The sequence below is a fragment of the Mesocricetus auratus genome, unplaced genomic scaffold (assembly GCF_017639785.1).
Source record: "Mesocricetus auratus isolate SY011 unplaced genomic scaffold, BCM_Maur_2.0 Super-Scaffold_100004, whole genome shotgun sequence".
Classification (NCBI taxonomy): domain Eukaryota; kingdom Metazoa; phylum Chordata; class Mammalia; order Rodentia; family Cricetidae; genus Mesocricetus; species Mesocricetus auratus.
Genome location: NW_024429189.1, coordinates 85,377,521 through 85,394,182, shown reverse-complemented (window position 1 = coordinate 85,394,182; position 16,662 = coordinate 85,377,521). Strand labels below are relative to the sequence as shown.

The window sequence follows — 16,662 nt, the reverse complement described above, 5'->3', positions numbered from 1 at the left end:
CGGACTCTGATTCATCCCAAAGTGGATTTAAACAGTCCAGAAAGCAGGGTCACAAGGGGAGGAGGAATGGACTCCCAGATATTCTCCCACGAGTCCCGAGGATTCTTGGAATAAGAGATCAATTTACAAATTATTAAAATATAGGACTAAAAATTCACACCATAAATATAAATTACAGGCTATTATTGAAGTTATAAAGTGGCATTTTATGTTTCTTCCCCCCCCCCCCCCCAAGTCTCTCATCAAAAATTTAAAAATCCCCATGGGCCTCCTAATGACCCAAGTCCTCATTAGCTGTGAAGCAATCTCCAAGCCCAGACACCTTGGGGTGTCAGCAGCCTGCTGGGAGGCCACCAGCTTAGGAGCTACTTTCTTGCCCAGGACAGGACATGGCTTAAATCAAGACTGTTGTCCTGTAAACTTAAATCAGAGCTAACTACAAGGTAGGCCAGAAAACTGAATAGACAGTTGAGGACCAAGGTGGGCAGGGTTTCTGTTTGTTTCTTTTTAAGTAGCTCATTTCCCAAAAAAGGAAACACTAAGGGTTTGATCTCTGTCACTACCCACATTCAATTGCCTAAAAGCAAGTGGCAGAGGAAATGGAATCCAAATTGAAGAAGTATAATTTTTTGCTGCCCTGGAGCTGTGTGTGTGTGTGTGTGTGTGAGTGTGTGTAGCAGTGTGTGTGCGTATCCCTTGACATTTGTCACCACCTCTAGAAAACTTGCTGCATTTAAGTGGGAGCTTATCAAGCTGTCAATTCAATCTTCCCATGGCTGGTCTCTTCACGGGCTATCCAAGCACACGCCTAAGCTTGACTCCTACCTTCTGCTCTTTCTGATCCTATAAAGTAACTCAAAACCACAACACATCAAAGCTCTCTCTGGTTTTGAAACTGATTTTGTCCTAACGGCAAGCTGCTGTGTTGTTTCGGGCTCAGAAAATAGGAAATGCAAAAATGAGGAAGAGAATATCTAGAAGGGCAAGAAATTAAATAAGATCTGGAACCAGATAAGATAATTGTGGAGATGGAAAAGGAATGAGAGAAAACACTTGCCAATCACTGTACTTAAAAAGGCTTGCTCTTCCTAAAGGAATTCTGTGAGGGGAAGGGACTGATCTAAACACAGCACTCACTCCTCTCCATTGCCCCTGGCATACATCCAGATACTCAGGGCTGCAACAGGAAGCCACTTTGGTGGGAGCTCTAGGATGGGAACCAGAGCTCTAGGTGGGGATCGGTTCATTCCCCACCCTCCCTAACTGTTTCTACTGCTAAGGTTTTTCCACTGTCATGTTAGCAGTCTAAGAATGACCATACTCTTGTGTTAAGAAAGTCAGGAACTTATCTTTCTGAAAACAGGAAGGGAACAGGTGAAAGAGTGGGTGATGGAAAAGGGGGGGAAAAAAGCTGTGTTTGTGCCTTTCTGGCTAAGTGCAATTTGGAGGCCAGCAAATAGCCCTTGCTGGACCCCACCATTCAGTAGCTACCCAGGGTGTGGGGAAATACATAGAGTTCTATGTGATTATAGCTTCTAGTGCATATGTCAACAACTATATACAGGGATCTATAAATTAAACGCATGTCTGGCCACTGCAACTAGGTTGACGTACCTGAGCTCCGCTACTTTTGGTGCTCTCTTCTTTGGAGAGCTTCAGCTTATTAAAAAAGAGCCCCTACACAACTCCCTCCCCTCCCCTGAGTCTTGGGGATGGGGCGCCCGAGTCACCCCTGGCTTTAGGATACACCAGAGCTAGCGGCGCAGAAGGGCTGGATGCTAGGTTCTCCCCACCCCCCCACCCCCAGCTCCCCTTATGGCTCAGGGCCCTGGCGCAGCACGGTGCTGGGAAGATCAAACCCCGAGTCCCCGGCGAATCGTGGTCCCTTGGCTGAAGATCCGGTTGTGCGTTACCCGCTCCCGGGGCGAGCTGGCGATCGCTGAGGTGTGTGGGGGCGTTCGCTCGTGTAGGGGGTCACTCCGGAGGGCCCCGGGGCCGGTCCTGCTGCAAAGTCCTGCCTAAGGGCTTGGGGGACGAAGATTCCCGACCACCCCCAACCCGGAGAGGGTCAACGACTCCGGGGTGCCGCAGCCGCTTCCTCTTCGTCCTCGTCCGGGCCCCGCGGCCGCTCGAGCGGCCCGGCCAGAGGGCTGTCTGCAGCGGGTTCCGGGGGCGCCGGCCTCGCCGCCTGCAGCGGGGGAGCGTCGCGTGGCGCCTCGCGGCGGGACGACCTGGTGGTGTTGGGCCCCGCCGCCGCCCCAGAAGTCCCAGACGGGCCGGTGGCGTTGGAGCCGCTGGGGGGCGGGCCGGCGGCTCCCCCCGAGGTCCCGGCGCCCACCGGCTGCCAGATGAGGCTGTAGTAGACGGCCAGTACGATGGCGGCCAGCGACACGGAGAGCACGTATGCGAACACCGTGGCGAGCCGGACCCACTTCTTGTTGGTCTTGGCCGCCATCTTCGCCTTCTTGTCCCCGGTGTAGGTGGCCGGCTTGCCCCGCTCGGCCGGGGCCGCGTCGCGCTCCTTCATGGGGGGGCCCCGGCCTTTGGCCCGGTGCTCCACGGCCCCGGCTGGAGGGGGCCTGACGGCCTGCGAGGACTGGGCAGGGGGCGTCCCGGCGCCCTAGCTTCCCGGCGGCCCCGCGCTCCGCCGCCGCTCCTCACGCCGCCCGCCCGCAGCCCGCCACCGCGTCGCTGCTGCCGCCGCCGGGGCCCGTCACCGCCGCCAGCGCCGCCGCCGCCGCCGGCCCGCCAGCTGCTTCCCAGCCGCCGCCACAGCCACAGCCGCCCGACTCCGAGTCCCCATCCGCTGCCGCCGCCTGCCCGGCCGCCGGTCGCCTGGTCTCCAGTGGCCGCGCCGACCGCGCGCTCCAGCTCCAGCCCGGCTCCCCCGCGGGGCGCGCCGGTGCAGGGGGCGGGGCCGCGCGCTGCCCGGGGCTGCCTCTTAAAAGGGCGATGCACGGGCCCGGAAGTACCGCTTGGGGAGGTGGCTGCGGCTGGGCGTCGCGGGCCCCGTGGGGGACGCCCAGTTAAGAGAGAGTTAAGGGAGGCTGGGCCTTAAAGGGGCGACCGGTGCTTCTTTAAAGGGGGAGCGGCGTTCTGCGGGAGGGAGTGCGGAACGGGGAGGCGGCGGGGAGGGTGAGCTGGGCGGAGAGCGGTCAATTCAGACATTTCCCCCACGTCGCCCCAGGCTAGGAGGTGGTAGGTGGTAGGGTCCACCAGGTCCCTGATCCCTGAGGCCTCTGAAGCTGACACTAAGCTTTTGATCTCCAGCTAGCTCTCCCGGAGCGGGTGTAGTGGTGTCCCAGACCCCTTTACCCCGAAGAGCCGGTTCAGGTCTGAAAACCTAGCGCGCGCACCGAAACCGTTGTCTCTTGCGATTCTTTTCTCCTCTTGGGCTGGACTCTGAGAATACACGAATCTTGCCTGTTTGGGTCCTCTTGCCCCTGAGTCCGGCTGCCGTGAGCCTTAGGGACAGAGCCAAAGTTTCTTCTCTAGAATCGCCTACTACCTTAATCTCAAACCTCACAACAGGTCTCAGGTCCTACTCAGGTCTTTGATTCGCCGGGTTGGCCTTGAATTGTACCCGAGGGGCTGCACTGAGCTATGGAAGGCGTCTCTCAGCGTTTTCATTTTTTTTTTTTCCAGCCCCAGGGTCTAGAGAATTGTCTTACCCGTTTGAGGTTTGTCCTACCAGGCTCTAGACTTTGTGTTTGCTCTTCCAGCCCTATGGGCGCTTACAGCCCTCTGCATGCAGGGGCTCTCCGTGATCACGTTCCCCATGCCTTCCCCTTTGCTTCTTTCTGCTCTGTGGGGTTCACTGTGTTATCTGGTGCCCTCCTGCTTGAATCTTTCCGTGTTCCCAAAACTGCCTTTGTGAACAGCCTGGGCGTCCGAATGGATGAGAGAACTGTCGGTGGGTGTGTAGGAGGAGACTGGTTCTGATGAGTTTGGGGTGGGGTGCCCTCTATGTGGCCTCTGCGAGGGAGGGCCTGGCTGGCTTCTTACCTGCGGGGCAGGACTCCCTCTGCCCTTTCCACCTCTCCTTCTCCAGGAGCCTTTGACTTGGATGTTCCTTACCCAAGCCTTACCCCAATCCTCCCATCCCTAGGCACAGAAGCCACTACTAGTGGGCTGCTGGGACCACAAGCTTCTAATCCAGTCCTCGTGGAGGCTCAGGTAGGGCTGTGCCACTAGCAAAATGGCCCAACTCAAGCTGTTTCAAGGAACAGCTTGTCCTTTTACTTTCTGAGAAATTACAAGGACACTGGGAGTTTGGAGTGTTTATTGGCTTCTGTGAATGATAGGTGGTGTGTGTGTGAGAGAGAGAGAGAGAGAGAGAGAGAGAGAGAGAGAGAGAGAGAGAGAGAGAGAGAGAGAGGAAGAGGAAGAGGAAGAGGAAGAGGAAGAGGAAGAAGAGGAGAGAGATTTCCCCTGCACCCAGGGCAGCCAGAGCTAGTCTTGAAGGTGGCCTATAGAGTTAACATCCATGAATTGTCATCAAATGTTATTTTCTCTTTTTTTCTGTTCTCTGACTTCCCCGGCAGGATTGATCGATCACACAACCATCCCAAGGTGAATTATGCTTTAAGATCCCATACGGGTGTTAACCCATATGGAGCCCCTTTGGTCCCCTTCCTGGAGTGCACTCCATATTACTTCTCCATATTTCTGTTGCAAATTACACTTCCTTTTTCTTGCTTGCTTCCCAGCAGAGTAGGAAAACAACATGTCACTCTTTTTATTCTAAACAATGATGTACTTGAAGCCCTTATTCAACTCCTCCCCTATTCTTCTCCAAATGAAACGGTGCCAGATTCTTTAACCTGTCGTCAATAAGCACTATTTATTATCTGGATTTACATAGTGTCTTTTACCCCTGGAACTCAAAATGCTTTCAGATATAATTGAGCCTGATCTCCCTGGTGCCTGAGCCATTAAGAAACCATTAGTGTATTCCTGTTGCCGACAACTAAATGGCCCCCTAGTGGCCTGAAAGTGAATATGCTTTTCTAAGTGCCTCTCCCCCATCAAGGTTAGGCAGGAACTCAAGAATCAAGGCAAGTTTGGGGACAGAATGGATCCAAAAGGCCATCTTTGGTGAATATCCTCAACCACCCTGGAGCCTCTTGGACAACATCCTGTGGAGAATTCTGCTGCAGCAGCTAAACGTCTGTCTCCGCTGGCGCGCCGGGTTGTCTGCTCCCTGAAAGAAGCCCCGGCAGCTTTCAGAGAAGTTCAAAGCAACAGCAGGAACTGTGGCCTTGGATGTGACAGGAACTATGTCGAGAGTCATAAGCATTCACAATTTATCAAGTAGTTACCATCTAGTCTATTTTGTAGAAGAAATTGCTTCAAACAGGCTAAGGTACTTACCCAAGGTCACATAAGTAGAATTCAGTTAAAACCCAAGTCTTCCTGACTCCAGAGCTTAGGTACTTGACCCTGCTCTTCAGTCAATCCTGGACTCTGTCTCTGTAGTGGATTTTGTGAGGTACCAGCTAAGATGTCCACTGGATGGACATCCTCATTCCTCCATTTGCTGGGGGGTTGGCTATGGATGGTTCCCTGATGTCCCTGGGAACTGTCCCTAAGCAGGCACCAAAGGATGTTGCCTCTGCCTCCACATTTACAAGTATGTACTGGTAGGAGCCAGAGACAGATGTATAAGGTTAGTGGGGTGTGGGACGGCCTGAACATGGTATTGAATCAGGGAGTCTATAGTTATGGAAGCACTGCTCCATAAGGCAGGATTTTCTACCCTTGCAAAGACCTTGGGAGGTTGGAGAAACACCACAGTAAAATGGAATGCCAGAACTACCATAGAAGAAGGTTTAAAAAAAAAAAACTGAGCTGGGCAGTGGTGGCGCACGCCTGTAATCCCGGAATCCCAGAAGAGGCAGAGGCAGGTGGATCTATGTGAGTTCAAGGCCAGCCTGGTCTACAAGAGCTAGTTCCAGGACAGGCTCCAAAGCTATACAAAGATTCCTTGTCCTGAAACAAACAAACAAACAAACAAACAAATAAACAAACTGAGAGTTGGGGTGCTACAGTGTGTAATCTGTGTGTGGCTAGGAACCTATTTAAGTTTGCCAAGAAGACTCAGACAACACTTAGGTATCAAAGGAATGTCTGAAGGAATGATGGGAAGGATACCGGTATCATGGTGCTTCTTCTCAGTGTGAACTGTCCTCTGTAAGCCAGCAAGAGGCTCTTTCAGAAGTGGCTCTGCAAGACAATAGAAGCCAGTTGTTGATATAGCTAATATGAAGAGCTTCCAGTGGGGTGGAGGTTCTAACCAGTGTATCTATGGACCAGGTTGATACTATAGTATCAGACAAGCTAGCTCACAGCTCACAGTGGCACATTGTGGCTCAGTTGTCCCAGGGGTCCTCAAGCATTTTAGTTTCAGGTTTCCAGAGCTAGACTTGGTAGCACAATCATGTAGTCCCAGCTACTTGAAAGGTTGAGGCAGAGAAACCACTTCAGGCCAGGAGTTCCAGACTAGTCTTGGCAACATGAGACAGACAACAAAAAACTTCTGCTTGTGCGGGTGATAGATATTGATATATTGCCACATTAAAAAGAAAGCAGGAATTGATAAAATATGATTTTGTTAGGATATTACAATTCCATTGCATGTGAACAAAGAGCATATTTTTATGAATATAAGAATATTTTTGTTCAAGCAGCTTGGCTTTGTTTAAGATGGGGCTTTACTACGTTGCCAAGGCTCTCCTTGGACTCGAAGTTTTCCGGCTTCAGCCTTCTGAATGCTGGGATTACAGGTGTATGCTACTATGCCCTGGCTTAGTGTCACTTTTTTTTTGAGACAGGACCTTACTGTTTAGCCCCAGCTTTTCAGGAACTAGCTCTGTAGACCAGGCTGTCTTCGAACTCACAGAGGTCTGCCTGTCTCTGCCTCCCCCGGTTGTGACAAAAGACATGTGCCACTATGCCTGGCCAGTTTCACATTTTTACAACTCTCTTGAACATTGCTTTATGGAAGACAGCTGGAGCCTTACTTTTGCTGGCACTGTGTTCCTTCGGTCAAAATATATAAAGAAAATCTGGCATCGTGTAGATATGTGGTTGGAAAATAGAAGAGTATTTTAGTAGTCTTTCAGATTGTTGTGGCTATTTTTTGTACTACACCAAATCTCAACGAGTACTAAATGGAAGTTGCATTGCAGACTATAAAATATTATTACTAGCTGGGCAGTGGTGGTGTATGCCTTTAATCCTAGAGGCAGGTTGATCTCTGTGAGTTCAAGGCCAGCCTGGTCTACAGTTCCAGAACAGTCAGGGCTACACAGAGAAACCCTGTCTCAAAACAAAACAAAATAAAACAAAACCTGCACCCCATTATTACTATATCAATGGAATTTTGGTACTTGACACTAAAGTCATTGTCCACCTTGCTCTTGGAATGGCACTTTTACCTATGTATGATTTTGTAACATCCTGCTTTGGTTATTATGAAAATCTTGATTTACCAATGTATGTATATTTCCAAATACTGATACATTTAACTATGCAATATATTAATCATATTTGTTAACACCAGAAACAGTTTAAGCCCTTGGAATTCAGTCAAGGTCATAATATGGTGCATATATGTTATTCTAAATTCTATTTTCACTTGAAAGGTCAGATTTTTATCATTAGTAATAGATGTCAGTTCTCCTTAAAGTGACAGGGACACTGGGTTCACATTTGAGAAAACAGCTGCCATGTAGTCAAGGCTGCATGACAATAGCTGTATGTCAGTTATTCTTCAAGTGAGAATAATGTTCCACAGTGCAGGTGGCTACTTTAGTTCATAACCCAATAGCTCACATGATTTCCCCAAAAGGACAGTTATGTTCCTGTGTGCCGTAGAGCGCTTTACAGTCAATCACTCAGAATATTAAAAGAAATGTGTGTAAGCCTCATGATTTAATTTAGTGATGGTTATTGCTTTGTGAAGGACATTCTCAAGTGAAACCGGCTTTTCCCTGTCTTCCTTTTCCTCTCTCTTTTATTTTATTTCTATGTTGTAATTATCTTTATTTTTAGAAACAATCTTATTTTACATATCAATCCCCCTTCCCTCTCCCTTCCGTCCTCCCTTGTCCCTCACCGACCCCCTAGCCCACCCCCACCCTCTCTTTATCTATCTATCTGTCTGTCTGTCTGTCTATCCATCCATCCATCCATCCATCCATCCATCTATCTATTTTTGTTTTTTGAGACAGGGTTTCTTTGTAGGTTTGGAGTCTGTCCTGGAACTTGCTTTTAAACTAGGCTGGTCTCAAACTCACAGAAATCCGCCTGCCTCTGCCTCCCGAGTACTGGAATTAAAGGTGTGAGCCACCACCCAACTCCTTTTCCTCTCTTAAACTTAATAGTTGATCATTGACATTCCATTTAGTGTCACTTCCTTGTTTTTGTTGTTTATGAAAGGGGTAAACTAAACTCAAAGACTTTACTTTTAATAATTTAAAAATAAAGGGACCAGACCCTCACTTAGGCCCCTGCTTTAGCAGCCATGACAGGCTACAGAAAAGACATGTAGTCCTCTGACACAAGGAAACTCCAGATCCTCTGACCTCCCAGAATCTAGGGCTAACACTTAACAACAAAGAAACTCCAGACAACCCCCCCCGGCTTCCTAGATACTTGGTTCCTGGGAACTGTTTGGCCACAAAAGAAACTCCAGAGGGCACCAAAACCTCCCTTGTGGTCTCCACAATATAGTTCTGAAAACTATTGGTATCTATGAACAACAGGCCACCTGCAAGTAACAAGACAAAGCCATAGAAACCACAGAATGCTCCCCCTTAGCAATGAGAATAATGGGTACACAGGTATTACACGCCAAAAACATGACTTTGAATAATTTCTTGATTGTTCCCAAATGTCAACCAATCAGAAACCAACCCATACTTACTGCTATAATCCTGTAACTTTTGTCTTTAAAGCCTAGCAGTAGACTTCACTCCCTCTGGAGGCTGCTGTGACAGCTAGTCTGACGGGGGTCCCTGTCATGGATGGATGAACAATTAAAACCTTGCTTTTACAGTTCAGTGGGTCTGTCTCCCTGGTGGTCTCTGGGGACTTTGCATCTTGGGCACAGCAGTTTAAAGATGCCAAAGTTTTATGCACGATTACTTTTGCACCATTGGTCCAAATGTCAACACACTTCAAAAGGCAAATTATCATCTTAGTATTATGAAAATAATTTTGACCTTATGAAATCTCTAAAAAGGTCTAAGACCTTAATGTAAGACTTGAAACTTTGGGGGGCTGGAGAGATGGCTCAGAGGTTAAAAGCACTGGCTGCTCTTCCAGAGGTCCTAAGTTCAATTCCCAGCAACCACATGGTTGCCTACAACCATCTGTAGTGAGATCTGGTGCCCTCTTCTGGTCTGCAGGCACACATGCAGGCAGAACACTGTATACATAATAAATAAATCTTAAAAAAAAAAGGACTTGAAATTTTGAAACTGCCAGAGGAAAACACTTGAAGATGTAAGAATAGATAAGTACCTTCTGCTTGGGCCCCCAAGAGCTCAGATGAACAGAACTGACATCCGGGATTCATCAGTGAAAAGGCTTCTTCACAGCAGGAGAAATGGATGCCAGCCAGTGTGAGGAGATAACTGACAGAGTATATGGGGGGCCTTTGCCAGCTGTTCACCTGACAGGGGATTAGTATCCAGAGTATATAAAGAATTCAGTGTCAGTTCCCAGCACCCACACGGCCCCTCACTGTGGTGCTATATTATTTATGATTTGTTAAAGCTTGCCTGAGAGTTCAGAAAGCAGAGCTAGCCACAAACCATAGAGGCCAGGCAGTGGTGATACGCACCTTTAATCCCAGCAGCCATACTAGCAAGCCACAGAGCCAGGTGGTGATACACACCTTTAATCCCAGCAGCCATACTAGCAAGCCACAGAGCCAGGTGGTGGCGGCACATACCTTTAATCTCAGGACTCAGGAGACAGGCAGGTGGATCTCTCTGAGTTCAAGGCTACCCTGGCCTACACAAGAGTGAAGAGTAACAGAGCTCATGCCTGTGATCCCAGCACTTGGGATCACACGCCTCTAATCCCAGGACTAGGGAGGTGGAGACAGGAGTGATATGACTGGATGGAAAGGAGTATAAGGAGGAGGAGACAGGAACTCAGAGCTTTTTGCCTCTGAGGACTCATGGAGACAGCATTGTCTCTGAGAATTCATGGAGGCAGGACAGCCCTTGCAGCCTGAGGTACAGGAAAGAGCTAGTGACTGGCTGCTTTGCTTCTCTGATCTTCAGCTTGAAGCTTGAACCCCAATATCTGACTCTGGGTCTTTTATTATTCATGTTACACCTCACAACCAACTGTCTGTACCCCCAGTCCCAGGGTTCCAAGGGCACCAGGCACAGTGTGGTGCAGAGACACACATGTAGACAAAATACCCATATGTATCAAATAAGTAAGATAAAAAAAAAACAATTTAAAAGTTAAACACCAAGAGAACTAGCAATCCAATCAGTAAATGGGGGAAGGAACTGAACATACAGTTCTCCAAAGGAAAAAAACATACCAATAGTCAATAAATTCATGAAAAGAGGGGCTGGGTACATGACTCAGTGGGTAAGAACACTTGCTGCTCTTGCAGAGGACCTGAGTTTAGTCCGCAATACCCACATGGAGTTACAACTACAACTCCAGTTCCAGAGGATTCAACACCCTCTTCTAGTCTGTGTGTGTATTCCGTGTGACATCAGGTACACAAATAGTACACATAGGTACACTTAGACAAACATTCATACACATAAAAATCTTCAAAGGTAAATGGTTTAAAAAGTATTGAAATAAAAAAAATAGGGGGAAAGGTGTTTAATCCTTTCCATCAGGAAACAGCAAACTAAAAATAAATTCCATTTTACCCAAATTAGGATAACAATCATCAAGAAAAATAATAACAAGCTGGACGTGGTAGCACATATCTTTAATCCCAGCACTTGGTGGGGGGGGGGGCAGAGGCAGGTGGTTCTCTGTGAGATCCAGGCCAGCCTGGTCTACAGAGTAAGTTCCAGGACAGTCAGGGTTGCTCAGTGAGATCCTGTCTCAAAAGACAAAAAGAATAAGAATGAATGAATGAGTGAATGAATGAATGAATGAAGTCATGTCATTTTCCAGAAAATGAATATAGCTTGTTAATTAAAATAAGTCAAACTCAAAGACAAATGTTACATTCTCTTTCACATGAGGAATTGTATTAGGAGTCTCTAAAAGAACAGAACTGAGAGAATGGATTGTCCTCCTGGGATGTGGTCCAGGTAGCCCAACAATGGCTGCCTCACATGGCTGAGGTCAAGAATCCAGTAGTTGGGGCCGGGCGTTGGTGGCGCACGCCTTTAATCCCAGCACTCGGGAGGCAGAGGCAGGCGGATCTCTGTGAGTTCGAGACCAGCCTGGACTACCAAGCGAGTTCCAGGACAACCTCCAAAGCCACAGAGAAACCCTGTCTCCAAAAATAAAAACAAACAAAAAAAAAAGAATCCAGTAGTTGTTCAGTCTGCCAGGCTAGAGGCCTTGCAGTCCTGAGCTGGCGCTGAAGGCCTGAAGGAGAGCTGCTGATATTCGGTCTATGATGAAATCCTGAAGATGTTGGTCTTAAGATGGGCGAAGAAATGCCACAGCAAAGGGTAGATGGATCTGCCAGCAAGAGTGAGGACAAGCAGGCAAGGCAAAGTTTCTGCCTGCCAGAAGGTGTGGGCCAAATTTAGGGTGGGTCTTCCCACTCCAATCTGATTCAGAGAATCCTGCAGCAGGGTGCCCAGCATCTTGCTCTTAGTTAATTCCAGATACAGTCAAGATGACAATCAAAATTAGCCATCACAGGAATCTAGATTTTAAAAAAGACATGGAAGCAGAAGAGGGACTATTTGGGAGGGGGAGGGGACCCAGAGGAGGGGGAAGGGAAGGGAGGATAATATTGACTGAATGTGATCAAAACATATTTACATGTATGAAAATGTCATCTTAAAACCTATTTTTTTGGTACTGTCAAGATATGCTAATAGGGCCATTGAGATGGTTCTGCAGCTAGAGATACCTGCTGCTTGATGACCTGAGATTGGTCCCTGGAAGGAGAGGAGAGGACCCCCTTCCACAAGTTGTTCCCTGATCTCCACATATAAACCTTTTCACACCTGTGCCCACAAACACACTCTCACACACACACACACACACACAAAGTAACTTTTAAAATGTAGTAAAGATGCATGAATAAAAATTTTAAAACATTAGTGGATCAAAGATCAAAGACAGACAAGCTGCTCCAATAAAAACCTATAGATGTTGTTCAATTTCCAAATCTGATTCCAGTTTTACATTTAGAACTCGACTGTGGCGGCTTGAATAAGAATGGCCCTCGTAGGCTCATATATTTGAATGCTTGGTCATCAGGAAGTGGTACTACTTGACAGGGACTAAGAAGTGGGGCCTTGTTGGAGGAAATGTGTCACTGTGGGTGGGCTTTGAGGTTTCAAGCCTAGTCCCATCTCTCCCCCTCCCCCCTCTGTCTCTCTCTCTCTCTCCCCCTGCTACCTCCCCAGCACCATGTCTGCCTGCACACCGCCATGCTTCCCACCATAATGACGATGGACTAAACCTCTGAAAGTGTAAGTCAGCTCCAATTAAATGCTTTCCTTTATAAGAGTTGCTGTGGTCATGGTGTCTCTTCACAGCAATAGAACAGTGACTAAGACATTGACTTAGAGGTCGTGTTTCCAAGAGGAAGGCTCCCACAGTACTCAGACAATGTAGCTGTGATTTTTCTACTTCCGCAGACGTGTGTGTGTGTGTGTGTGTGTGTGTGTGTGTGTGTTCACTTAAAAGAACCCGGCACAAAAGATCGTCAACAACCATGCATGGCACAATGGTCACATGAATGGCCATGGTGATCTAGATGGAGGCTGTGCACAGGCATGTAAGTAATGGTAGGAGTTGTCTGCCAGAATGGACTCCCATACAGCAAGACTGACCTCTCTGCTACCTCCCAAACCCAAGGACCAGCCTGACATATGGTAACAAGTTGATTATATCGCACCTGTTTTGTTCTAGAAAAGTTGGTGCCTCACTTGACTCAAGCTGGATATATCCTGAATATGGAGTTGGTTTTCCATCTGAAAGACCACACTCACTGTCTGGGGTGCTTACAAAGTGCTGACTTAAGCTGGGCGGGAAGCAAGACCAGGAGTCACTTGCTGGCAGGGGTAACTGACTCCCATCCTTTGAATGCCATTATGTAATGGAGAAGGAAACTATATTCTGCATCTGGGGGTCCACTGGGGTGTCTCCTGGTGCGCCCTTGCTCGACTTTGATGGAAAATGGGCATGTGCAGAAGCACAGTTGGAAAGATGACTCACCCATGCCCGTGGCAGTGCACACCGAAGGTAGACTCAAAATGGGAAATAAAGGACAGGGATGGATAGTGAGCACCTGTGTGACACCAAGATCTGACTGTGGTAGCGGGACCTATAGCTCATCCCGTTTACATTTTGTAACTTTTCCGGAAAAAACTGCCATCACTGTGAGGGAGTCAGTCCTGGTCGAATGAACTTACTCTGTGAAGGGAGTAGGTCTGAGCCATGCAATCTTATCTGAGGCCGACCTCAATCTTATCTTTAGAACTATGCTGCCAGGAGTGTTGGCTGTTGAGGGCTCATGACCGAGTTTCTCCTCAGACACTTCCTTCAGCTGCCAACAGAACTGCCTTGCCGGGCTTTGAGACCCCCCCTCAAAGGCACAGATCTTTCTTTGTTTAGTAGGGGCTAGCTCAGTGGGGTCTTTGCAGCTCCAGAGCTCCCTGTCTTTGCTACTGCTCTACAAAGGAACGCAATACCAAGGCAACTTTTACAGAGGAAAGCATTTAATCAGGGGCTCACTTACAGTTTCAGAGGGTCAGTCCATCATGTGGCGGGGGAGCGTGGTGGCTCCCATGGTGCTAGAGCAATAGCTAAGAGTTTTACATCCTGATCCTTAGGTAGGCAGGAAGAAAGAGAGACGCAGAGACACAGAGACGCAGAGACACAGAGACAGAGAGAGACAGACACAGAGACATAGAGACACAGAGAGACACAGAGAGACGTAGAGACACAGAGACACAGAGACACAGACACAGAGACACAGAGAGACACAGAGAGACACAGAGAGACAGAGACACAGAGACACAGAGAGACACAGAGACGCAGAGGCACAGAGACAGAGAGACACAGAGACGCAGAGACACAGAGAGACACAGACACAGAGAGACACAGAGACGCAGAGACGCAGAGAGACACAGACACAGAGAGGCACAGAGACACAGAGACACAGAGACGCAGAGACACAGAGAGACACAGAGACGCAGAGACACAGAGAGACAGAGAGACACAGAGACAGAGAGACACAGAGACACAGAGACAGAGAGACACAGAGAGACAGAGAGACACAGAGACAGAGAGACACAGAGAGACAGAGACACAGAGACACAGAGAGACACAGAGAGACACAGAGAGACACAGAGACACAGAGAACAAAGACAAAGACACAGAGACACAGAGACACAGAGAGACAGAGACACAGAGACAGAGAGAGACACAGAGAGACAGAGAACAAAGACACAGAGACAGAGAGACACAGAGACAGAGACACTGAGCCTGGAATGGGCTTTGGAAACCTTAAAGCCCACCCCCTAGCAACACACCTACTCCAACACGGCCACACCTCTCAGTACTCCCAAATAGTTTGCCAACTGAGGACCAAGCAGGCAAATGTATGAACCCATACGGGCCAATCTCATTCAAATCACTGACTACACTCCCTATGGAGGCATTCTGGGTTGTGGCTGGATCATCGATCGATCATTTCCTTTTCTGTTCCATCCTTGTTTCCTCACTTTACAAGTGTTTTCTCCGGAAGCACACACCATCCGCTCCCAGCCCCAAAGTTCATCTCCACTTCTGGCCCCTGGAACCCAGAGACTAAGACTCATCCATATGAAGGTGGAGCTTCTAGGCACTTGTGTTTTCTCTCCTGGGATCCCCATACTGATCCAACAAAAGGCTGCATACATTCTACATCCTGGCTGATCTCTACCAAATGCTCCCAAGTTTATGCATCCTGTAATAATCCAGACCTGGTAATGCAGAGAAAGAGAATGGGGCAGTCGTCTTTGGTTCTAGGACAGTGCCTGCCCCAGCACCAGGGAGTGAAGACCTACAGATGCCTTGTCCTCTCCTTTTGTTCTAGATCCTGATTCCAAGGGCATGGGCACAGCAGGGAACGTGTAGTGTTGGTGATTCTGATGAAATTTTAAGATGGAGAACCACTAGGCTCAGAGTCAGCTTCCATCCGGCAACTCAGGAGCTTTCGATTTTATTGGCAGCAATGTCTTTTGATTCAGATGGAGCTGGCTGTCAGCAAAATCCCTGTTTTATTCACACATGCTTCTGCTAAGCCGACACTTCCCCACCCTGTCCCTGTACAGCCGAAGTCTTGGAGGCAAGCCTGGATCTCCCCGTGGAACCCTTTCATCTTACCTTGCGGGTTTGGGCTGTTGCTCCTTCAGAGTAGATGCGTTTGGTTCTGATTCTCCCAAAATATTCCTGTACTCACTAGCTTCCTGCTAGTCACAGAGCCAGGAGGCTGTGATTTTGCTCAGACAAAAAAAAAAAAAAAAAAAAAAAAAAGGTGGGGGAGGACCAAATTAGGAGTAAAGACAGAAGCAATCTGTCAATCAATCATACCTAGGGCATTTCATATGTGTGATGCACTATGCCCACTCAGAGACAGACATCAGCTAATTGACCCTCATTGTGTGTATGAAAACTCGCCCTTTACAAAGATGTATAACACAGGCAGAAAAACTAAGTGACCACGTCTAAGGAAACACTGAGTCAAGTGTCATGTTTTCTCCGCCATCTGCAGCTCTTTTCCCTGAGGTGACCATCTCTTGGAGACACAGGTGGCAATGCTGGCACTCCTAATTGGAAAGAGATTTTTAGAACTAGATGAATCTCGACATGATCAAGTTTTTTAGATCCCCAAGATCAGTCATTTTGCTAAGAGCCCACAGTCAACATTTACTACATTTGGGACTACTAGACTTCTTGAGCATGGACCATATAAGTTTAATTCAAAATGACACTTCAAAAGGAAACATGCAGTCACCTTTGATCCCAGCACTGGGAAGCCAGAGGCAGGTGGATCTCTGTGAGTTCAAGGCCAGCCTGATCTACATAGTGGGTTCTAGGATGGTCAGGGCTATGGTAGGGTTACACAGAGATGTCCTGTCTCAAAAACAACTAAAACAAAAACCACATTCGAGACTACTGTTCTTTCAACTTTGAAGTTCCAGATGGTTCTCCTGCAGTCCAGAGAGTTTGGAGCGAAGGACAAGCAATATCTTACTCCTAGAATTCTAGAGAACTTTTGTGTATTTACTTACTTATTTTTGAGGCAGAGTCTTATTATGTAGCCAAGGCTGCCTTCAAACTTGTGGCCCTCTTCCTGCCCCAGTCTCCTGAATTCTAGGACTAAAGGCATGGGCCACACCAGCTTCAAAGGGCACTTGAATCTTCTTGGTTGTCCAAGTGCCTTGGCACCTGTTTCATCTTTGTCCTGCCTCTGCTCACACTCAGCAC

At 48.1% G+C, this 16,662-nt stretch overlaps 1 protein-coding gene across 1 annotated transcript; it reads right to left on the bottom strand.

The window, feature by feature from the left end:
- Positions 1–1,792: 1,792 nt before the first annotated feature.
- Inafm2 (InaF motif containing 2) lies at positions 1,793–2,896 on the bottom strand. The gene has a single exon (XM_040746038.1). The coding sequence runs from the start codon at positions 2,525–2,527 to the stop codon at positions 2,069–2,071; it is 459 nt and encodes a 152-aa protein (XP_040601972.1). The 5' UTR covers positions 2,528–2,896; the 3' UTR covers positions 1,793–2,068.
- Positions 2,897–16,662: the final 13,766 nt, after the last annotated feature.

What these genes read in the sequence shown, in the direction of transcription:
- Inafm2 (XM_040746038.1), bottom strand. Translation starts at nt 2,527, where the DNA reads ATGAAGGAGCGCGACGCGGCCCCGGCCGAGCGGGGCAAGCCGGCCACC.